General features: G+C 43.2%; 1 protein-coding gene across 1 annotated transcript in view; it reads left to right on the forward strand.

The window, feature by feature from the left end:
• ZNF407 (zinc finger protein 407) overlaps positions 1-25572 on the forward strand; it is a 514700-nt gene that overhangs the window by 315584 nt on the left and 173544 nt on the right. The window contains exon 5 of the mRNA XM_083187749.1: positions 23920-24086. Within this exon, the coding sequence (XP_083043875.1) occupies positions 23920-24086 (167 nt within the window). The remainder of the gene's footprint in view (positions 1-23919; positions 24087-25572) is intronic.

A 25572-nucleotide genomic window follows, 5' to 3' on the forward strand; every position in this document is an offset into this window, starting at 1 on the left:
ACTCTGTGTCAGACACAGGCAGACACCTAGTTATCCAAATAAATGACACAGATAGCCTTTATATTATTATAAGTGTTTAAGTGGGTGATCGGGACAGACAACTGTAGAGTAGACATTGGCTGGGCAATAGGAAAGTTGGACTTTCCCACTGAGTGCCATAAATCACCAAGCAGTACGGTACATATCAATATGTTCTGCCAGTTAGCTTTACTAATAGTTTAATAAAAAAAGATACTGGTGGTTTAAGCTTAAAAAATAAATGTAAGGATCTACATCAGGGGTGGCCAAACCGGTCCTCGCCAATGGTCAACGTTTTCCAGGTTACGTGTCTGGTGCACAGCTGTAGTCATTACCAACTGTCACATTTTCAAACCTGCTGCAGTCATTCCTACTATAGATCCACAGGTTGCCTGGAAAACATGCACCGTTGGTAGATCTTGAGGACAGGTTTGGCCACCCCTGATCTACATCATAAACAGGCATTGAGAATAAAGCACTCAACAATTTGATCCCCCAAACCGCTCCCTATATAGTCCACGGTAGTTTTATGAGCAGACATGTTGCATTCTTACTGATCTCCTTTTTTTGCTTACTGACAGGTGGAAATTTTGCTAAGACATAATAAAATGTCAGTATAATATAATTAATCCATGTGGGTCTCTGCTTGAGGTCGACTGTCCAACATTTGTCCATGTCACACTCCCCCCCAACTTGCAAAAAAATGCAACTTGGTCTCGCCGTTGACTTGCTGTATTTTGCTTTTTTTTTTAGATAAGTAGTTCTGTATGTAAGACGTTCCTTCAATTGTGTATCCTAGGTGTATGAATACGATCATACGTGGTGATTTATGCCCAAAGACATTGTCTGTAAGAGATACACTCCCTCCGGTTAATGTTAAGCACAAAGCATATTAATACGCTGGTGTCTAACAGAAAGATGTGCAGCACACAAAGCAAGGCCCAGCCTTTCAGACTTTGCATGCAGGTGTGCTGCTGTACCACAAATCATCGAGGAACAATGCCCTCCGTCATCATGCAAGATGGTTATTACCAGCATAAGCATTTTTAGAGTGATTTTGTGATGCTAAATCAAACATGTGTGATGTAAAATAGATGTATGAATGCTATTTATATCCAAGTGTTAGGTCTTTCAAATCTGAAAATGATTGTGGGTTTGAAAATGAGGGGTATATTTTATCATTTATGATCCTGTAAAGCAGCACAGAAACAAATGCATATGAAGAGATAACATCCCTTTAACCTGATTATTTATTTTACGCAGGATTGACTCCAAATAAATATACACAGGAGCAACTAGATAGCGGGATTTATCTCTGCAATACAATTTCTGTCAAATATGGGAAATCTGAATGCAGTCTAGAGATATGAGCAGATAATATGAATGTTTTAGTGTGATTTACTGTATTTTCCATCATTTCTCAATGTAGAAGAGGTTAAAACAGGCTTTACTTGAAATAAAATGAGATTGAGATTCTAGTGGCATGCCCCCGCATAAAAGCATTTCAATTAATGATTTTCTCAATATTCCTTTTATTTTTTTAAGTAGTATTTTAGTAGGAGCATATTTCATATTTATAATTAGAATTTATTTTAAATGTATTCAACCGATGGGCCTTATAAATGGCGGTATAAAAAAACCAGAAACATTTTCCTTTGTATTAAGTGAAGGACTCGCCATGTTACTAGTGAGTCAGCTGTACAAATCTGTAAACCGTGTCCCCTGCTGAGTGTGATCAATAAATAAACAGTCTCTTGGATTTGGGTAGGCCTTGCTTTTTGCTCCTTTTAATGATGATGACCCCCTACAATTCTTATTGCAAAGACCGTATGCTTCCCTTTCCAGTTGTAGAGTTGCCAGACCAAGGTGACTCTGTATATCTTTTCCTGTATACTCTTCAGGTCCCAAAGATAAAGTTGTCCTGGGTCACTCAGTTCTTACCACATACTGTAGGTCCAGCTTTGGATGGTTTCTTAACTGCCCCAGACCCAACCAAGAAATAAAGTTTTGATGTGCCAGCAATGCCCTTCCACAACTGGAAGGACTTCATTGCTATTGACCATTCCAAGGAGCTGTTGCCTAAACCGCTGTAGTGTGGCATCACCACTGTTGCAGGATACTGGCTATATGGTTGAAACTAGGCTTTCTGGTGGCAAAGACTGCTTGCCTGGCCTCACTTCCTTCCACTTTTCCTTCCTCCCTGCATTCTATGTTGGCAGTGTACAACGAGGGTGGTATTCAGCTGTCATTTCACGCCTGATCTCCCATCTAAAAACAATAAAAGAGTGTAGGGCGATATGAAATTGTTATTTTTTTATTTGCACATATGACGCTCAATATGGTCAGGTCTAGTCACACATTCGTACAATTTAGCTCTCCACCCCCTGGGATAGCGAGCTGAAATGCTGGGGGAAAATAATTGAATACCGCCTGAGTCTGCACAATATCAGGACACATAACAACCTCAGTACCAATTAATCTGTGATACCCCCGGTGCAGACCTTTGGTTCCCGTGGTGCCTCCTCTTCTATCACCCAGTACACATGCCCTGCCAGTTTCGCTCTTGGCTGGCAGAACTATGGCAAAATGAGCCTATCCAGTCCTCCAGAACTGTTTATTATACATCTGTAAATCACATAACATTAAAGAGGGGAACCAGCGATTGTGCAAGTGCTTCAATGCTGGAAATGGTCTTAGGGCCTGATTCAGACCATTTCGCAGGGCTACGAAATTTGCATCCCTGGTGATTATTGGAAAACCATGCATGCTCACAGTTCACGGTGCACCTGTGCAACCCCTCTGTCCGAACACATCCAGCAGTGTCCTATGAATGCAGGCCATATGCTGGCTGAGTGACAGGCAGCCGACGTTTGTGGGCGGAACCCCGCCGGTTTCTGGAAGTGCTGCACAAAAAAGGAGATGGCTCCTGGCCATTGGGGGGGATGGCTGCTGACGTCAGCAGTGGCCACGATCTCCCCAAGGCCATCACAGTGCCTAGTAGGTCTATGCTTACGAGGCTGCTGCACACAGGGGAAAGTAGGCGGAATATCCATTCAATGGTGAGTGATTGCGAATGGATCTCCACCTATTTGAATGGCTGCGATGCCATTTGCAGCAATGCACAGGGGCGGGATTTCACTTTGGCGTGGAGGCGGGTGGGTCTGCTGCTAGGGGAAAGAGAACAGCTGCCGTTACGGCCTTGGCAGCTCTGCCCGCTGCATTACAGGATGCGTATCTGGAGCTTGCTCTGGGCAGCAGTGCTACTGATGGCATGGTGCTGGTTAGCCAGGTCAGTGGGATCTGCAGCTCTGGGTCATTATTCTGGGTGATCATCAGATGGAGATCACCACTGTAGTCTATTACTTACAGTTCTGCCAGAGTGAGAGTTTTGGACTCCTCTCTGGAAAACCATATTTTACTGTAGGGCCAGATGCACTAAGCTTCAAAAGTGATAAAATGGAGAGTGATAAACAGCCAGCCATTTGACTCTTGCCTGACGTTTTTCAAACAGTCTGTGACATGGCAGGTAGGAGCTGATTGGCTGGCTGTTTATCACTCTCCATTTTATCACTTTTGAAGCTTAGGGCATCTGGCCCATAATCTGACTCTACAATAGGACAGGCTTTTCTTGCTATTCCAGAAATTATTTTTTTTTTCTAAATTACGGTTCAAAATTATTTCATTTAAGGTCAAAATACAAATGGTCTCCTTAATGTTTATAATGTAAATACTGTAATAAGCAAACAATCTGTGTCTTTTCCATAATATTTATTTTGTCCTATTACTGTGCCTTAAACTTTTATTCTGCAAAGCAATATACAACATCGGTTACATCTTTTAGTTGCAATATTTTGCATCATATTTGTCAGAATACTCATAAGGGATCATAAAATCCTAACATTTCTAACACTGACACACAACAAAATAAAGTACGGATTTGTCTGCGCTATAGATACCTTTTTGAGCGAAGGGGGCTGCGGGGCTAGAGTGTGTCCACACTCTTGAGGTATAGTGGAGTTTGGGGGTGGCCCTGCGCTCACCTTCTGATGTGTATGTAGTACTAATCCCAGAGTGATTACACTGTTTTGGAATAAAGATTGCAACAAGGGACTGAAGATAAAGCAAGTGGTTTTATTTAATTATAAAAAAGTGCAGTCATGATAGTAACCATGAATGTAGTCCATGAAATAAAACAATATAATATAGTGTGTCCCAAACACTGTAGAGGCACAGTGAGTATAGTCCAGTGATAGAACTCTCACAGTATCCACTGTGTCTGCTTTAACACTGGTGTAGCTCCGTTAATGGGACAGGTACAGTGCAGGATAGTAGGTCACAAAATATTGAGTATTGGGGACAGAGAGCAAACCATACTGGGTGGGCCGGGTGCAGAGAGTTAAGTGTCCAGTAGTAAGTGTATGAATGGCACCAGGGGCTGGCGTCCCAAAAAAACCCCTAGTGGTACACTACACACTTACCCACAGTTTGTCCACACTGAAGTCCCTGATCGGTCCCCCGCAGTCAGTCCTCTACGATGAATGTTAAGCTGCGTCTGCCTTCCGTGCAGCACGCCAGCCAAAGTCCTCACACTGCTACTACAGTCTCACAGGAGACTTCCGGGTCAGCGGTGTGACGCGTACCCCGGAAGTAGCCTGCAGCCGGAGCTTGTGTGCGCTCGACTCTCCTCCGCTCGGAGAGGAGACTTGATGGTGTGATGTGGTGTTAGCAAATGGTGTCCAACGCGTTTCGGCCGTGTATCGGCCTTTTTCAAGGATGTATGGCGTTATTTGGCATGTTTCTTTTATTAGCCGGATAGTCCCGCCTTCGTGGTGCGTGATAGGTAGCCTGGCCTGTCAATCACGGACTCCAGACCAGGATTGGTCCATGAGTTTGAATGGAACACATAACGTAGTTCAGGTCTGAATTAATGGGGTATTAACCTCATGTGTGCTGTAATAGCGGCCCTATGCAGAGAGATAGGTGTTTTACATTGTCACACAAGGTGTCTGTTTTGAAATAGGTGCATCACTTCATATGGAGCGGGCTAACGTTGTCAGTGTGAATGAATGGGGCAATTAACCTCCTGTGTGCTGTCACTGCTGTCAAAATCAGCGATATTCGCTGATCAGAACTGTAGTCCATTAATCACATAACCCTGTCTCTACAGTAATCTGTACTGGTGGAATTCATTCTGCAGGGTTACTATTAATGGTATAGCAGTTATAGGTTCCCATTATTAAAGTCAATATTTAAACCCCCTGGATGAAGGGTATGTAGGGTGAAAATCCAGTAGAGTTCCTTTTTGTTCAGAACCTGTATGTGATCTCCCCCCCTCCAGTTCACCACAGGTGCTTCTATGGCTGTAAATGTTAAGCCTCTTGGATTGGAACTGTGTACCTGTTTGAAATGAAGGGAAACACTATGTTTTTCATAGCCAATTTTTATGTTACGGACATGCTCGTACAGTCTGTTTTTTAGCGGCCTAATGGTCCTACCCACATATTCGAGCCCGCAGGGACATTTCAATAAGTAAATAACTCCTTTTGTTTCACATGATAAATGTTGTCTGTATTTGTAAGTGGTCTTGTTAGTGGTGGAGGTCCAAGTCTGTTGGCCTTTAGTCGTGGATGTGGTCAAATTCTTACAGCCTGTACACTTGCCACAGTAGAAAAAGCCTTTACTGTCCGTTAGTCTGGTCTGGATGATGTTTACGGGTTTTATGTGGTTTCTGACCAGTTTCTGCTTTAAGTCTGGGGCTTTCCTGAAAATGAGTCTTGGTCTTTCTGTCAAGTGGTCTCGTAATTGGTAGTCCTGCTGGAGTATGTGCCAATGTTTTTGTAAAATCTGTTTTAACTGTTTAGATGACCTGTTGTATTGTGTAATGAAGGCTATCTCCTGTGGGATATGTGGTTGGTCTTTCTGTTTTATCTGCAGAGTATCAGTCCTGTTTAGTGTAGAAATGTCCTCGTATGCCTTATCCACTATATCCCTGTCATACTGTTTAGCAAGGAATTGATCCCTGAGTTCGTTCGCCTGTGTGTGAAAATCACTAGGTCTGGAGCAGTTGCGTTTAATACGTCTGAATTGTCCCTTTGGAATGCCATCCAGCCATGGCTTATAGTGGCCACTAGTGTACAGAATATAACTGTTGACATCTACAGACTTCCTGAATGTCTTTGTCTGCAGTGAGTTGGAGTCTATGAATATTTCTAGATCCAGAAACTGTACTGAATTCCTGCTGTATTGTGTAGTGAAGTGGATGTTCCTGTCATTGTTATTGAGGTGTTCCATGAATGTTAGTAGTGAGTCGTGAGATCCTTTCCAGATGAAAATGCAATCGTCAATATATCTCCGCCACAGGATCAAATGTGGCGACCAGCTACGCTCACCCCAGATGTAATCCTCCTCCCACTTTCCCATGAAGAGGTTTGCGTAACTGGGCGCCACCTTTGATCCCATGGCAGTCCCTGTGGTCTGTAAGTAGAATGAGCCATTAAACCAGGTGTAATTGTGATGTAATATGAAATCTATGGAGTCTATTAAAAATTGTATCTGGTCCGGTTCTAATTGCTGTGCTTTGTCCAGGAAGTGTCTAGTGCTATCTAGCCCTTGATTGTGTTTTATGATGGTGTATAAAGATGTCACGTCACTAGTGGCTATCCAGTAATCCTCCTGCCAGTCTATGGTATGTAGGGTGTTGATTATGTCCGTGGTGTCCCGAATGTGCGATGGTAGAGTTTTCACTAGGTCCTGGAGGAAAGTGTCAGTATATTGTGAGAGATTTGAGGAAATGGAATCTATACCCGATATGATAGGTCTACCTGGTGGTTTGTGCAGATTTTTGTGTATTTTAGGCAAATAGTAGAATACCGGTATTTTGGGATGTTGTTTTTTGAGGAACGTGTATTCTGATTTGTTGAGTATGCCCTTATCATAGCCTGTGTGTAGTAATGTGTCCAGTTGTTTATTGAAATCAGTTGTGGGGTCGGAGGGTAGTATGGTGTAAGTGTCCTTGTCGCCTAGTAGTCTTAAGGACTCTTCAATGTAATCTGTCTTATTGAGGACGACTATCCCCCCTCCCTTATCCGCTGGTTTGATGTTTAATTGTTCATTGTTCTCCAGTTGTTTGAGTGCCTGTAGTTCTCTCCTATTCATGTTATTGCGTGAGTGGTGGCTGTTTTGTTTGGAAGTAAGGTGATCCAGGTCTTCAGTGACCAGTGATTCAAATGTCTTGATTTGGTGGCTCTTTACGTGTGTGGGATTGAAGGTGGATTTGGGTCGTAGCTCAGTATGTTTGTATTTGTCCGGTGTCACTGATTGATTGCGTATGATGGGATTGGTCATGAAGTATTTTTTAAGACATAATTTCCGTGTGAATGCCTGCAGATCGCAGTAGGTGGTGAATTTGTCTGGTTTCCTAGTGGGTGCAAATTTGAGGCCCTTGGTCAGTACCAATTCTTGTTCATGTGTGAGTGTTGTATTGCTTAGGTTGAAGATCTGTGTGTGTGTATGATTATCCTGATTTAGTTGTTGTTCGGTGTTGGTTGTTTTTTTGTTTTTTTTGGTGTCCCCTCCTCTGCAGCCTCTTCTAATTCTATGTGTCTTTTCTTGCTGGTTTGTGTCTTTGTCTCGGTCATCTTTGGGAGGCAGGCCCTTCGGCCCGCCTCGGTATCTAAAAAATTTTCCCCCCATAGATTGTCAGTGTTATCCAGTGTCTGTGTGGTGGAGACCACAGTCGTAGTCGGGGGTGTCGCTGGTCTGTCAGGATATTGAGTAGTCTGTGTCAGGTCGTATTGTCGCTGTGTTGTGACCCACCCCTGGTCAAAGGAAAGTCTTGTAAGGTTGTCGTAGTCAAGATCGTCCTCAATTTCGTGAACCGAGAAAGAGGTGTTAGTCGAAGTGTTAGTCGAAGTATTTAAGGTATTGTCTAAGTCTGTTGTTGGGTTATCGTCAACCTCTATGTTGTTGTCCGATATGTCGTGTTTATGCAGTTTGGACATATACTGCTGGTACGTCAGTCCTGTATCTTTGTATGTCCTGGGTGGATTGCACTTGTTACCAGCCGTGTGTTTAAGTAAAGTTTTACGTTTGCCTACTGTCTGTCTGATAGGGGCTTTTGTTCTACCAGACAGATGCGGGGATTTGGTCAATTTGGGTTTGAGATCACGATGTACCTTTTTAACCTTAGTGTTAATGAGATCGTTTTCCTTCTTTGTGAGTCTCTGAGTGGAAATTTTTTCTATGTCCTCGTACCCTGGTTCTTTTGTGTACGGCTCTATTAATTTGTGTGTGTCACTGATCTGCTTTTCGAGGGAAGCCAGATCCTTGTCATTTTTCTGAATTAGTAATTTCATTAAGTCATTTGAGCATTTGCGGAGTATGGTGTCCCATTCCTTTTGGAATTGCAGGTCATTAGTGTGGTGAGTGGAGATTTTTTTGATTCTGAGGCCCTTGGGTATAGTGTCATGTGTCAAATACCAGTTAAGGAAGTGTGTATCCCACCATGTCCTTGTTTCCTTCTGAATCAATTTTTCTAGGTGTCTGTAATTACTGAGAAAGTCAGATGGTGTGGGTATCTGACTGAGGTTGTCTATGTTTTTCCCTTCTATCTCTGCCCTATGGGTCCTACTGTCCCTTACGTCGAGTATACCCATATGTGTTAGTAGGTATCAAGCTGCTGAACAGGTGGACAAGACGAATGCAGAATAAAGTACGGATTTGTCTGCGCTATAGATACCTTTTTGAGCGAAGGGGGCTGCGGGGCTAGAGTGTGTCCACACTCTTGAGGTATAGTGGAGTTTGGGGGTGGCCCTGCGCTCACCTTCTGATGTGTATGTAGTACTAATCCCAGAGTGATTACACTGTTTTGGAATAAAGATTGCAACAAGGGACTGAAGATAAAGCAAGTGGTTTTATTTAATTATAAAAAAGTGCAGTCATGATAGTAACCATGAATGTAGTCCATGAAATAAAACAATATAATATAGTGTGTCCCAAACACTGTAGAGGCACAGTGAGTATAGTCCAGTGATAGAACTCTCACAGTATCCACTGTGTCTGCTTTAACACTGGTGTAGCTCCGTTAATGGGACAGGTACAGTGCAGGATAGTAGGTCACAAAATATTGAGTATTGGGGACAGAGAGCAAACCATACTGGGTGGGCCGGGTGCAGAGAGTTAAGTGTCCAGTAGTAAGTGTATGAATGGCACCAGGGGCTGGCGTCCCAAAAAAACCCCTAGTGGTACACTACACACTTACCCACAGTTTGTCCACACTGAAGTCCCTGATCGGTCCCCCGCAGTCAGTCCTCTACGATGAATGTTAAGCTGCGTCTGCCTTCCGTGCAGCACGCCAGCCAAAGTCCTCACACTGCTACTACAGTCTCACAGGAGACTTCCGGGTCAGCGGTGTGACGCGTACCCCGGAAGTAGCCTGCAGCCGGAGCTTGTGTGCGCTCGACTCTCCTCCGCTCGGAGAGGAGACTTGATGGTGTGATGTGGTGTTAGCAAATGGTGTCCAACGCGTTTCGGCCGTGTATCGGCCTTTTTCAAGGATGTATGGCGTTATTTGGCATGTTTCTTTTATTAGCCGGATAGTCCCGCCTTCGTGGTGCGTGATAGGTAGCCTGGCCTGTCAATCACGGACTCCAGACCAGGATTGGTCCATGAGTTTGAATGGAACACATAACGTAGTTCAGGTCTGAATTAATGGGGTATTAACCTCATGTGTGCTGTAATAGCGGCCCTATGCAGAGAGATAGGTGTTTTACATTGTCACACAAGGTGTCTGTTTTGAAATAGGTGCATCACTTCATATGGAGCGGGCTAACGTTGTCAGTGTGAATGAATGGGGCAATTAACCTCCTGTGTGCTGTCACTGCTGTCAAAATCAGCGATATTCGCTGATCAGAACTGTAGTCCATTAATCACATAACCCTGTCTCTACAGTAATCTGTACTGGTGGAATTCATTCTGCAGGGTTACTATTAATGGTATAGCAGTTATAGGTTCCCATTATTAAAGTCAATATTTAAACCCCCTGGATGAAGGGTATGTAGGGTGAAAATCCAGTAGAGTTCCTTTTTGTTCAGAACCTGTATGTGATCTCCCCCCCTCCAGTTCACCACAGGTGCTTCTATGGCTGTAAATGTTAAGCCTCTTGGATTGGAACTGTGTACCTGTTTGAAATGAAGGGAAACACTATGTTTTTCATAGCCAATTTTTATGTTACGGACATGCTCGTACAGTCTGTTTTTTAGCGGCCTAATGGTCCTACCCACATATTCGAGCCCGCAGGGACATTTCAATAAGTAAATAACTCCTTTTGTTTCACATGATAAATGTTGTCTGTATTTGTAAGTGGTCTTGTTAGTGGTGGAGGTCCAAGTCTGTTGGCCTTTAGTCGTGGATGTGGTCAAATTCTTACAGCCTGTACACTTGCCACAGTAGAAAAAGCCTTTACTGTCCGTTAGTCTGGTCTGGATGATGTTTACGGGTTTTATGTGGTTTCTGACCAGTTTCTGCTTTAAGTCTGGGGCTTTCCTGAAAATGAGTCTTGGTCTTTCTGTCAAGAAACATCATCCAGACCAGACTAACGGACAGTAAAGGCTTTTTCTACTGTGGCAAGTGTACAGGCTGTAAGAATTTGACCACATCCACGACTAAAGGCCAACAGACTTGGACCTCCACCACTAACAAGACCACTTACAAATACAGACAACATTTATCATGTGAAACAAAAGGAGTTATTTACTTATTGAAATGTCCCTGCGGGCTCGAATATGTGGGTAGGACCATTAGGCCGCTAAAAAACAGACTGTACGAGCATGTCCGTAACATAAAAATTGGCTATGAAAAACATAGTGTTTCCCTTCATTTCAAACAGGTACACAGTTCCAATCCAAGAGGCTTAACATTTACAGCCATAGAAGCACCTGTGGTGAACTGGAGGGGGGGAGATCACATACAGGTTCTGAACAAAAAGGAACTCTACTGGATTTTCACCCTACATACCCTTCATCCAGGGGGTTTAAATATTGACTTTAATAATGGGAACCTATAACTGCTATACCATTAATAGTAACCCTGCAGAATGAATTCCACCAGTACAGATTACTGTAGAGACAGGGTTATGTGATTAATGGACTACAGTTCTGATCAGCGAATATCGCTGATTTTGACAGCAGTGACAGCACACAGGAGGTTAATTGCCCCATTCATTCACACTGACAACGTTAGCCCGCTCCATATGAAGTGATGCACCTATTTCAAAACAGACACCTTGTGTGACAATGTAAAACACCTATCTCTCTGCATAGGGCCGCTATTACAGCACACATGAGGTTAATACCCCATTAATTCAGACCTGAACTACGTTATGTGTTCCATTCAAACTCATGGACCAATCCTGGTCTGGAGTCCGTGATTGACAGGCCAGGCTACCTATCACGCACCACGAAGGCGGGACTATCCGGCTAATAAAAGAAACATGCCAAATAACGCCATACATCCTTGAAAAAGGCCGATACACGGCCGAAACGCGTTGGACACCATTTGCTAACACCACATCACACCATCAAGTCTCCTCTCCGAGCGGAGGAGAGTCGAGCGCACACAAGCTCCGGCTGCAGGCTACTTCCGGGGTACGCGTCACACCGCTGACCCGGAAGTCTCCTGTGAGACTGTAGTAGCAGTGTGAGGACTTTGGCTGGCGTGCTGCACGGAAGGCAGACGCAGCTTAACATTCATCGTAGAGGACTGACTGCGGGGGACCGATCAGGGACTTCAGTGTGGACAAACTGTGGGTAAGTGTGTAGTGTACCACTAGGGGTTTTTTTGGGACGCCAGCCCCTGGTGCCATTCATACACTTACTACTGGACACTTAACTCTCTGCACCCGGCCCACCCAGTATGGTTTGCTCTCTGTCCCCAATACTCAATATTTTGTGACCTACTATCCTGCACTGTACCTGTCCCATTAACGGAGCTACACCAGTGTTAAAGCAGACACAGTGGATACTGTGAGAGTTCTATCACTGGACTATACTCACTGTGCCTCTACAGTGTTTGGGACACACTATATTATATTGTTTTATTTCATGGACTACATTCATGGTTACTATCATGACTGCACTTTTTTATAATTAAATAAAACCACTTGCTTTATCTTCAGTCCCTTGTTGCAATCTTCATTCCAAAACAGTGTAATCACTCTGGGATTAGTACTACATACACATCAGAAGGTGAGCGCAGGGCCACCCCCAAACTCCACTATACCTCAAGAGTGTGGACACACTCTAGCCCCGCAGCCCCCTTCGCTCAAAAAGGTATCTATAGCGCAGACAAATCCGTACTTTATTCTGCATTCGTCTTGTCCACCTGTTCAGCAGCTTGATACCTACTAACACATATGGGTATACTCGACGTAAGGGACAGTAGGACCCATAGGGCAGAGATAGAAGGGAAAAACATAGACAACCTCAGTCAGATACCCACACCATCTGACTTTCTCAGTAATTACAGACACCTAGAAAAATTGATTCAGAAGGAAACAAGGACATGGTGGGATACACACTTCCTTAACTGGTATTTGACACATGACACTATACCCAAGGGCCTCAGAATCAAAAAAATCTCCACTCACCACACTAATGACCTGCAATTCCAAAAGGAATGGGACACCATACTCCGCAAATGCTCAAATGACTTAATGAAATTACTAATTCAGAAAAATGACAAGGATCTGGCTTCCCTCGAAAAGCAGATCAGTGACACACACAAATTAATAGAGCCGTACACAAAAGAACCAGGGTACGAGGACATAGAAAAAAATTTCCACTCAGAGACTCACAAAGAAGGAAAACGATCTCATTAACACTAAGGTTAAAAAGGTACATCGTGATCTCAAACCCAAATTGACCAAATCCCCGCATCTGTCTGGTAGAACAAAAGCCCCTATCAGACAGACAGTAGGCAAACGTAAAACTTTACTTAAACACACGGCTGGTAACAAGTGCAATCCACCCAGGACATACAAAGATACAGGACTGACGTACCAGCAGTATATGTCCAAACTGCATAAACACGACATATCGGACAACAACATAGAGGTTGACGATAACCCAACAACAGACTTAGACAATACCTTAAATACTTCGACTAACACTTCGACTAACACCTCTTTCTCGGTTCACGAAATTGAGGACGATCTTGACTACGACAACCTTACAAGACTTTCCTTTGACCAGGGGTGGGTCACAACACAGCGACAATACGACCTGACACAGACTACTCAATATCCTGACAGACCAGCGACACCCCCGACTACGACTGTGGTCTCCACCACACAGACACTGGATAACACTGACAATCTATGGGGGGAAAATTTTTTAGATACCGAGGCGGGCCGAAGGGCCTGCCTCCCAAAGATGACCGAGACAAAGACACAAACCAGCAAGAAAAGACACATAGAATTAGAAGAGGCTGCAGAGGAGGGGACACCAAAAAAACCAAAAAAACAACCAACACCGAACAACAACTAAATCAGGATAATCATACACACACACAGATCTTCAACCTAAGCAATACAACACTCACACATGAACAAGAATTGGTACTGACCAAGGGCCTCAAATTTGCACCCACTAGGAAACCAGACAAATTCACCACCTACTGCGATCTGCAGGCATTCACACGGAAATTATGTCTTAAAAAATACTTCATGACCAATCCCATCATACGCAATCAATCAGTGACACCGGACAAATACAAACATACTGAGCTACGACCCAAATCCACCTTCAATCCCACACACGTAAAGAGCCACCAAATCAAGACATTTGAATCACTGGTCACTGAAGACCTGGATCACCTTACTTCCAAACAAAACAGCCACCACTCACGCAATAACATGAATAGGAGAGAACTACAGGCACTCAAACAACTGGAGAACAATGAACAATTAAACATCAAACCAGCGGATAAGGGAGGGGGGATAGTCGTCCTCAATAAGACAGATTACATTGAAGAGTCCTTAAGACTACTAGGCGACAAGGACACTTACACCATACTACCCTCCGACCCCACAACTGATTTCAATAAACAACTGGACACATTACTACACACAGGCTATGATAAGGGCATACTCAACAAATCAGAATACACGTTCCTCAAAAAACAACATCCCAAAATACCGGTATTCTACTATTTGCCTAAAATACACAAAAATCTGCACAAACCACCAGGTAGACCTATCATATCGGGTATAGATTCCATTTCCTCAAATCTCTCACAATATACTGACACTTTCCTCCAGGACCTAGTGAAAACTCTACCATCGCACATTCGGGACACCACGGACATAATCAACACCCTACATACCATAGACTGGCAGGAGGATTACTGGATAGCCACTAGTGACGTGACATCTTTATACACCATCATAAAACACAATCAAGGGCTAGATAGCACTAGACACTTCCTGGACAAAGCACAGCAATTAGAACCGGACCAGATACAATTTTTAATAGACTCCATAGATTTCATATTACATCACAATTACACCTGGTTTAATGGCTCATTCTACTTACAGACCACAGGGACTGCCATGGGATCAAAGGTGGCGCCCAGTTACGCAAACCTCTTCATGGGAAAGTGGGAGGAGGATTACATCTGGGGTGAGCGTAGCTGGTCGCCACATTTGATCCTGTGGCGGAGATATATTGACGATTGCATTTTCATCTGGAAAGGATCTCACGACTCACTACTAACATTCATGGAACACCTCAATAACAATGACAGGAACATCCACTTCACTACACAATACAGCAGGAATTCAGTACAGTTTCTGGATCTAGAAATATTCATAGACTCCAACTCACTGCAGACAAAGACATTCAGGAAGTCTGTAGATGTCAACAGTTATATTCTGTACACTAGTGGCCACTATAAGCCATGGCTGGATGGCATTCCAAAGGGACAATTCAGACGTATTAAACGCAACTGCTCCAGACCTAGTGATTTTCACACACAGGCGAACGAACTCAGGGATCAATTCCTTGCTAAACAGTATGACAGGGATATAGTGGATAAGGCATACGAGGACATTTCTACACTAAACAGGACTGATACTCTGCAGATAAAACAGAAAGACCAACCACATATCCCACAGGAGATAGCCTTCATTACACAATACAACAGGTCATCTAAACAGTTAAAACAGATTTTACAAAAACATTGGCACATACTCCAGCAGGACTACCAATTACGAGACCACTTGACAGAAAGACCAAGACTCATTTTCAGGAAAGCCCCAGACTTAAAGCAGAAACTGGTCAGAAACCACATAAAACCCGTAAACATCATCCAGACCAGACTAACGGACAGTAAAGGCTTTTTCTACTGTGGCAAGTGTACAGGCTGTAAGAATTTGACCACATCCACGACTAAAGGCCAACAGACTTGGACCTCCACCACTAACAAGACCACTTACAAATACAGACAACATTTATCATGTGAAACAAAAGGAGTTATTTACTTATTGAAATGTCCCTGCGGGCTCGAATATGTGGGTAGGACCATTAGGCCGCTAAAAAACAGACTGTACGAGCATGTCCGTAACATAAAAATTGGCTATGAAAAACATAGTGTTTCCCTTCATTTCAAACAGGTACACAGTTCCAATCCAAGAGGCTTAACATTTACAGCCATAGAAGCACCTGTGGTGAACTGGAGGGGGGGAGATCACATACAGGTTCTGAACAAAAAGGAACTCTACTGGATTTTCACCCTACATACCCTTCATCCAGGGGGTTTAAATATTGACTTTAATAATGGGAACCTATAACTGCTATACCATTAATAGTAACCCTGCAGAATGAATTCCACCAGTACAGATTACTGTAGAGACAGGGTTATGTGATTAATGGACTACAGTTCTGATCAGCGAATATCGCTGATTTTGACAGCAGTGACAGCACACAGGAGGTTAATTGCCCCATTCATTCACACTGACAACGTTAGCCCGCTCCATATGAAGTGATGCACCTATTTCAAAACAGACACCTTGTGTGACAATGTAAAACACCTATCTCTCTGCATAGGGCCGCTATTACAGCACACATGAGGTTAATACCCCATTAATTCAGACCTGAACTACGTTATGTGTTCCATTCAAACTCATGGACCAATCCTGGTCTGGAGTCCGTGATTGACAGGCCAGGCTACCTATCACGCACCACGAAGGCGGGACTATCCGGCTAATAAAAGAAACATGCCAAATAACGCCATACATCCTTGAAAAAGGCCGATACACGGCCGAAACGCGTTGGACACCATTTGCTAACACCACATCACACCATCAAGTCTCCTCTCCGAGCGGAGGAGAGTCGAGCGCACACAAGCTCCGGCTGCAGGCTACTTCCGGGGTACGCGTCACACCGCTGACCCGGAAGTCTCCTGTGAGACTGTAGTAGCAGTGTGAGGACTTTGGCTGGCGTGCTGCACGGAAGGCAGACGCAGCTTAACATTCATCGTAGAGGACTGACTGCGGGGGACCGATCAGGGACTTCAGTGTGGACAAACTGTGGGTAAGTGTGTAGTGTACCACTAGGGGTTTTTTTGGGACGCCAGCCCCTGGTGCCATTCATACACTTACTACTGGACACTTAACTCTCTGCACCCGGCCCACCCAGTATGGTTTGCTCTCTGTCCCCAATACTCAATATTTTGTGACCTACTATCCTGCACTGTACCTGTCCCATTAACGGAGCTACACCAGTGTTAAAGCAGACACAGTGGATACTGTGAGAGTTCTATCACTGGACTATACTCACTGTGCCTCTACAGTGTTTGGGACACACTATATTATATTGTTTTATTTCATGGACTACATTCATGGTTACTATCATGACTGCACTTTTTTATAATTAAATAAAACCACTTGCTTTATCTTCAGTCCCTTGTTGCAATCTTTATTCCAAAACAGTGTAATCACTCTGGGATTAGTACTACATACACATCAGAAGGTGAGCGCAGGGCCACCCCCAAACTCCACTGACACACAACAGCTAAATAATCAAACAGCCGTCCTAACTCTAAAGTACATTATGTCTCATTCTTTGAAATTTCTATTGAAGATACATTTTGAAATATATTAAGTCTGACAGAACCACCTTTATTCCACTTGTTCTAGGGTAACAAGGTGGCAGTCTCTTTTCTCTGTACCTGATATCATGTATTTTACAGTGAGAACACTGAAGCGCTTACCACTGTGATGTATGTGTCAATCATTTTTCACAAGAATGACAACTCTCTGCGGGAGAGTTTAATTTTACCTCAGTAAGACACAGATAACTGTGTGATGTGTCAGCTGCAACATAAATAAAATATGATCTATGATCTGGGGGTTTTTTCGGCATGCATTCAGTTACTTTTAATCATGTTAGTGTTGACCCTTTGACACATTATTGAAGGCTGTATTAGTATAATGTGTATATACTTATTATTTTATGATATAGCTTTATTTAAATACAGTTTTCTTCACGCAAACATACAGCTAACTGAGGGCCTTATTTTAGTTCACTCTTTCTGACAGAATCCTTCTTAGATGGACAAAACCATGTGCACTGCAGGTGGGGTAGATGTTACCTGTGCAGAGAGAATTAGATTTGGGTGGGGTTTTACTTCAAAGTGAGATCTATATTGCAGTGTAAAAATAAAGCAGCCAGTATTTACCCTGCACAGAAACAAAATAACTCACCCAAATCTAATTCTCTCTGCACATTTTACATCTGCCCCCTGCAGTGCACATGGTTTTGTCCATCTAAGAAGGATTTGGTCAGAAACAGTGAACTAGAATAAGGCCCTGAATACACTTTTAAAATAATTGCAGTTACAGGTTTTCAAAATTGGATTATTGTCCTTGCTGAACTCCGTATGAGTTTTGGGATTGGGATTATGACACACCTGCTGGGTTTAAAACAGATACAATTTGTGCGCACAAAGCATTTTGAAATAACAAACTTATGTTTAATGTACGCATTATTGTATGGCTGTAATTTCCAGGCATTTTGTCATTGCATATCTGCAGATATCTATACAGAATTTCCATTTTACACGTTTAGAAATCACATTGCTAAAAAATATAGGTGCTGGCATTGCTAGAATGGCAGAGGTACACTTACAAATGCATCACTACAACACTAACACCCCTTTTTCACTGCCGTAACACAACCCATCTTATGGCTCAGTGATACAGCTCCCACAAAAAGATAAAGCAAAATTCAGGTTCACATGGTAACGCTGCTGTGAAAAACACGTTTAACCCTGGTTATTTGACCTGGGTAACCGCAAAAGCCTCCGATTTGGCAGAAAATGAACAATTGCTGCATACTGTAGAGTAGTTTTTCTTTTCTTTATAAGCATTGTGGCAGGGGCCCCTTAAAAATGTTGTTATGGGGCCCACAAAGTTCTGCCTACGCTCCTGTCACCTGTGGGGGGTACTCATCAACAGGTTTAATATTATCACATCTTAAACTCTACCTTGTTTCTGAAAGCATATGAGGAAATATACCAGTATTCTGGAGAAGCAGCTGCCAACGCACCAACCAAGCAATATAGCCATGTCCACATCCAGTCAAGGCCATGCCTCTTTTTTTAACATGTGCCATTGGTGTGCAAAGGACCAGGTTTACATTCATTTGTTGCAAGACATGACAATAGTTCAGTCATTGATTATGAGGGGTAGCGTCACACATGAACCAGATTTGAAGATCTCTCTCTAAAATCTTACTAAATCCTTTTGTGCCATACAGACTAAACTTCAGCTTGGGCTTTCCACGAGAATAAGGCGGGGTATTCGATTCCATGTCACAACTGTCGGGATGTAATTATTGTTGTTTGTTTTTTTTTCTAAAAAGTTACGGGGACATCTGTAACTGACACTACTAGGGACATAGGGCCTTATTCTGGTCCGTTCGCAGTTTTGCCTGTGTTCGCACGTACTAAAGGTCAATTTTTTAAAAATCTTTTTTTAATTTAATTAAAATTTTATATTTCTTGAAATCGATGTTGTAGTATAGATGTTTATTTATAATGATTTTTAAAAAGTTAGTATATGTGTGTTTTAGCACCTGAAAACACAACATGAATTTGGATCAATTTAATATTGCTGAAAATCGAATCAAAACAACCTTTTATAAATACAGTATACCCATATGCTTCACTATTGGGATATAACCAAAGCTGATGGCTCTACATTATTTTATAAAAGGCTAACACTGCTCCTTACCTCTATGGGAGCAACTCAAGGTTTTTGTGCATTGGCAGCCACTAGATGGCGACTGATAGAGCATGTCAAGTATTGCTCTTTTTGGGCATGCATAGCTGTCGATGCTGACATTACTGTCAGCATTGACAAGTCTGTCTGAAGGTGTCATCATTAAATTAGTCTTTTAGTGCCGTATGACAGCCAACATACCTGTAAGTCGCCTCCGGACTTGGGAAGGCACCAGCCGCCACTGTTTTCTGCTACAGCATGAAGCATGTTCACCGGTGATTGCAATACCAGCGATCATCCACCAGGTGTCGCTTTTTAAATCACCACTGCACATGCGTGAGATGTGTCCAATAGAATATTATAGCGCAAGAATCACCACTGTGCATGCGTGAAGTCTCCATTGAAATACATTATAGCATAATAACTACAATACTTTACAGTGCTGTTTGTTAAATAGACATTTTTCTCACAAAAAAATATCATAGAACAACTTTTATTGTTTTATCTTTCATTTGGGGACTTAACACCTCCCCAACTGTACAGCTGCTGATTGAATGCGCCAAGGTCATTTTCTAAGGTATTTTTCTCAGAAAATGCTATTGCATAGGTCAGTGGTTCCCAAACTTTTTTTCATCAAGGCACCCTTAAGCCGGGATCGGCAGTGTGCACAGGCACGGCACACCTGGGCTGGCTCCAGGTGGCTGCGTGCGCACACAGTGCACTGTGCGTCCATGTCACTTTCCTTGGCTCTCAGCAGAGCCAGTTCGCGGCATCATCACTGTATGACTCCGTCTGTCATGGCCACTGCCGGGGTGGACGAACACTGACACGGGCAAATGGCTGCGAACTGCCAGACAGGTATGGGCCTGTTAACCCTAATTTTGCCGCCCTTAATAGGTGCCTCACGGGCCTAGTGGCAAATCTGGCCCTGTCTATCACACTGAACTAATCCCTCACCATGCAGCCTGAGCATTATCACACTGACGCAATCCCTCACCGTGTAGCCTGCACTCTATTACACTGACGTGCTCCCTCACCATTTGACCTGCGCTCTATCACACTGATGCTCTCCCTGACCCCTCAGCCTGCGCTCTATCACACTGCCACTCTCCCTTACCCCCCCTCAGCCTGCGCTCTATCATACTGACGCTCTCCCTTACCCCTCAGCCTGCGCTCTATCGCACTGATGCTCTCCCTTACCCCTCAGCCTGCGCTCTATCACACTGATGCTCTCCATTACCCCTAAGCCTGCGCTCTATCACACTGACGCATTCCCTCACCGTGCAGCCTGTGCTCTATCACACTGTTGCGCTCTCTCACCCCATGGCTTGAGCTCTATTATACTGCTGCAATCCCTCACCATGTAGTCTGCGCTCTATCACACTGCCGCAATCCATCACCATGTGACCTGTGCTCTATCACACTGATGCTCTCCCTCACCGTGCGGTCTGTGATCTATCACACTGATGCGCTTCCTAAACCACCCCGCAGCCTAATCCTTACCCACATATATACACACACACATCACTCTTGCCATAAAAATTACATTGAAGTCTAGCTGGGTAGGGCAGGAAATGCAGCAGCTTCTCCTTCTCCCATTTTGCATAAAGCAGAAGCTGTCATCCCGCGAAGCTCCACCCCGTCATCCCGCAAAGCTCCGCCCCCAAGTAGCCAAGGCCCGACGGCACAGTTCCTTCCTTACCCCGCTGGGTGTTCCACTGGCTGAGGGAGAAGGGACACTACTGGAGGTACTGGGCAGCGGGGGGGGGGGGGGGGCTGCTTTGGACAACCTCAGATCGGCAGGCACTAGTCGGCTGTCGCCTTTGATGCCCCTTGTCGCCGGGAATGCAAGCCCCTTCCTACTACTCCATTCACCCCATAACGAGCCCTCTCCCCCCTGCCACCAGCTGATTACACTCACATCTTCCCGCCCATTGATCTGTCCTAAGCGCATTGCATCTGGCCCGCACAATACACAGACTGGCTCTCTACTGAAGAAAATGTGGCTGCTGCCAGCATGATGCCTCATTAGTCCCATCAGCCACGGCTCCCCTGTGACAGTGCTGCAGCACCCCAGGGAGCCGTGGCGCACAGTTTGGGAACCACTGGCATAGGTTATGCTGTACTGTACTGTATATGGGCACTGCTGTACGTGCATCTCATTACGCTATTTAAAACACAAAGGGGGACTATGAGGATAAAGTGGGCATACAGTCACCATAGTAGAATTTATATATTGGACCACCTTGGTGGAACAATATATACAGGCCCTTCAAGGTGAGTGGTTTGGCAAGCTGCTCGCACCTTGGGGAGGTCAACCCCCAAAAAGAGGAAATGGGAAAAGACAAGACAGGTGGTGGAGCGCGAACACATAAAAAAAAGTATATGAGTATGACCAATTGGGTATTACAAATATTTTATTTACTATTAAAAATTAATTTTCTTAAAAGCAATTGCGTATTTGGAATGCAATAAAAGTATACAGCCTGAGGTGGGATAAAGATTACTTGAGCACAAATATATACAGTGTGGGGTATCTCACTTGTTCCTAGAAACACTCTCCCAGAAGGAATGTCACAAACTCCCACTCGTAAATCGAGGGAAACTGGATTGGCGGGTGTCCATATACCTGCTGGAGTTGTTGGAACCTGATCCAGAGTATGGAGGGATCCTGGGTTTCAGTCCTTGATAAGGTAGCTCCAGATGAATTAGCAGGTGGTGGTGTCCCTTGGAATGTCCAGTAAACGTCCAACAGTTGGAAATGTGGGGAGGTGGAGAGTTGGTCCAAGTGAGAATTCTTTATTTGTAATCCCAAAGTAACAGGTTGTACACGCTTGGTCTGACGCGTTTCGTCGTCCACAGACAACTTTTTCAAAGGTATCATACCTTTGAAAAAGTTGTCTGCGGACGACACACCCCAACGCGCCTGTCCGTGCTCCGTTCTTTAGGCACGACAAAACCTCTGTTTAGGCAGAGAAAATGAAATGATGGGGCAAGGCTCCATCTGTTGTTGAATTGCTGGCTATTATAGTGCACCTAGACCATCTTTCTGCATTTGCCAGTGCTGAGGCCTTGGATGGGTTTTCTGTTTGGTAGATTGAAGGATGCTCAGACATGGAGAGAGTATCACATCTCAAAGCCTGTGATTATGGCTAAGTGGTGTGGCTGGTACTCTCGTCCTCTTTTGTCAAAAATGACAGTTGTGACAATTGAATAAAGCAAATGGGTGCTACAAATGTAACCTCCCATGTTAAATGCACCCCATTTTTTCATACCCCTACTATCCAACTACGCATGGAGTTGATTTTATATTTGCTCGTCACCGTGCCTGAAGCGTGGCGAGCGGATGCGGTCTCATAAGAAAAACGGGAGCCCAGATATTACATAAGTACCCAACTTTTTAACTGTTTAACAACACATTTATTTCATACTTGCCTACTTTTGAAAACCAGTTTCAGGGAGATTATAGTTGGTAGTAGAAGTTTGCACAGCGCCCCATTGAGGGGGCATGTCATGCTCCACCCAAAGGGCGTGTCTACTTCCATATATGAAGAGATTGTGAACGTGGCACCTAGAAGTGTGATTGTGTACTGCTACATCTTTTAAAATGAAAAATCTTTTAAAATGACTTATATACAAATGTAGATGAGCCCCAAAGCAGTTAGTAAGAGCTACTATACTTGCTATAATAATATATATAAGTGCTAGGAAATGGTGCTGATGATTCAGTGTAAATGTATCTATCTCTCATTCCTTTTTTCCCCAAAAATGTAACAGCTACATAATGTGGGCTAGGTTAAATGCGGGAGATTGCTAGACTGATGAGGGAGAGAGGGAGATTGCTGTTATTTCAGGGAGTCTCCTGCAGAATGCAGGAGGGTAGGCAACTATGATTTATTTTTCTCAGTAAATCCCACTTACTGTAAAATATCAATAGGGAAATATATTCATTTTTTCAGAATGTTATTATTTTTCACTCAGTGCCTATGGGGAAAAGTAAAGTTGTCAATTAATGTTTTGACAAATTGGGCATCTTTAATTAAAGTATAGATAAAGCCAAGCCAATATTTGTGAATTGATTACAAGAAACACATGGGAGACACCTGCAGGTCCTGCAATGACCTGCAGTGTATTGCTTCCCCCTCTGTAGGACAGAAGGGTTAATGTGGCGGTGTGGAAAGATGTATTTCATCACAGTACAGCATTTAGCACCACTTGGCTGTCTGAGCGCTCTTGGACAGATAGCTTTTCATTTAGCCTTTGCTCTGACAGCACATGCCCTGGATAAGTGGTATAGGTCTATACAGGTGAAATCTATTCTCACATTTGCCTCAGGGGCGACTGGACTGTAACAGAATTTTTCAAACCCGTTGGGCCCAACCGCAAAGCGGAGAATAAATGGCTGACGTGCCAGGCCTCGACAGAAAAATCAATGCCTGGTTATACAGACATGACAGACTTAGGCTGCAATTCTCTTCAGCAAAAGCACTGCATTTACCATGGTTTAGCTTTTAGAAGTCCCCGTCCTTTTTCAGCCTTAGAAATGTGTCTCTTGATATCGGCATGTATTTTTTCTTTTTTAAGTACGTCTTACGCATACCTTTTTCTTTTCTTTATTCATCTAGGAAATTTGCCTGCAACCTCTGCGACAGAAGTTTTAGAGAGAGATGGGCCCTGAACAACCATATGAAGCTGCACACAGGCGAAAAACCATTTAAATGTACCTGGCCCACATGCCATTATTCTTTCCTCACTGCCTCTGCCATGAAAGATCATTACAGGACTCACACAGGTCTGTTTAGAAATTATGTGTTCATTATCTTCCTGGTTATATATAAAACTCATTTATAGGCAAGTAATACTTTTGTTTTTTAATTAAAACAAAGATGTTTTACCAAACACCATTAACATAAACATCGAGAACGCAGACAGTGTCCACTTTGAAACATCCGCTTGTAGTTCTTGCAGCTGTAAATGAAAATTGAATCTTTATGGCGCCTTATTTTAGTCTAGGAGATAAACGTTCTCGTCTTGCTCTCTAACCAGCTCTGCAATCTCTCTACCTCCTTTTCAGGTTTCTTTGTCCTCTTTTCTGTGATTTTTTTTTCTATGTCAGTTTTACTACTGCATTTCTTTGTTTTATTCATGATTTCATCGCTTTTAAGGTAATATTACAGCAGTTAAAAATGTTTCTTTGTCCAGTAGCTAAAGCAAAGTACTCCACCTCTGCCTGCAATTAGAGATGAGCAATATTTTGAAATCTGCTTAGCGCATTTGCATTTTGTCTCAAAGTTCGGCACGTTTCATTAGCGGGAATTGGCCTTAAGTGTCCCAATCCAATTCACCCCAGAGCAGATTGACTAATGTTCCAACTTTATACATGGATAATAAATTCAGTGTCGTTGAAGTGGAAATTCAAAATTGTATCACCTGTAATAACTCAATTTGTGTGATGTTTCAATGTGATTTTGTTGCACAGTAACACAAATATGCTGGTATATTTCATGATTCCTCCTTTACTGTCCTGGAAATTGTTAGCATGTATTTGGCTTGCAGTGCTACCTTTTTATAATTAATAAGAATGAAGGTAAACAAAAAATGGGCCAATTATTTTACCATGATTTATATATTCACCTCATCAGAGAAGATTCTAAGTAAAAAGTTTTTCTTTTTTTATAGAGAAATATCCCAAGCAGTTGGTGGGAGGCCGGGTCTCTTTAGCTCCTGTGACAAGGGTGTTGACGATTTAAGGTCTCCAGCTTGCCCTGAGAGATCACTTATATCGAACCGCAGATGAAAAGCCAGTGCAGATGTAATTTATCGTCGGTGTTTCCTTCTAAAGAATAATTGTGGAGACTTGGTTAGATCAATATTATAGATTTTTGTTGTTAGGTCTTGTAGTCTGCACCATAATGAGAGAAAGGGGACAGTGGCTGTTTTCTAATAGAATATAAAGGATTGGTTTCCGTGTCTTTCTACATTTGAATGCAAAATGGCACACTTGAAACTAATTCAAGATATTAAGAAAAAAACTCTTTCTGTCCCGTCTATGTGGTTACCCAAAGCAATTATTCATTTTGTCCGTCTAAGAAATTTCAAGGCTACAAGTGTCGCATTAAAAGTACTCACAACTAGCCTTAAGCAATTTCTATCCCTAAACAAAGATTCTCGAAATGTGCCATTTTCTATGTCTTCCCATGATGTTCACAATGTCTTGGCGGTAACATATTGTTTATGGAAAATAAAAAGGCAATGTCTAACATTATAGAGAGGTCAGA

This window comes from Crinia signifera, chromosome 5 (genome assembly GCF_055691185.1).
Source record: "Crinia signifera chromosome 5, ASM5569118v1, whole genome shotgun sequence".
NCBI classification, from domain to species: Eukaryota; Metazoa; Chordata; class Amphibia; order Anura; family Myobatrachidae; genus Crinia; species Crinia signifera.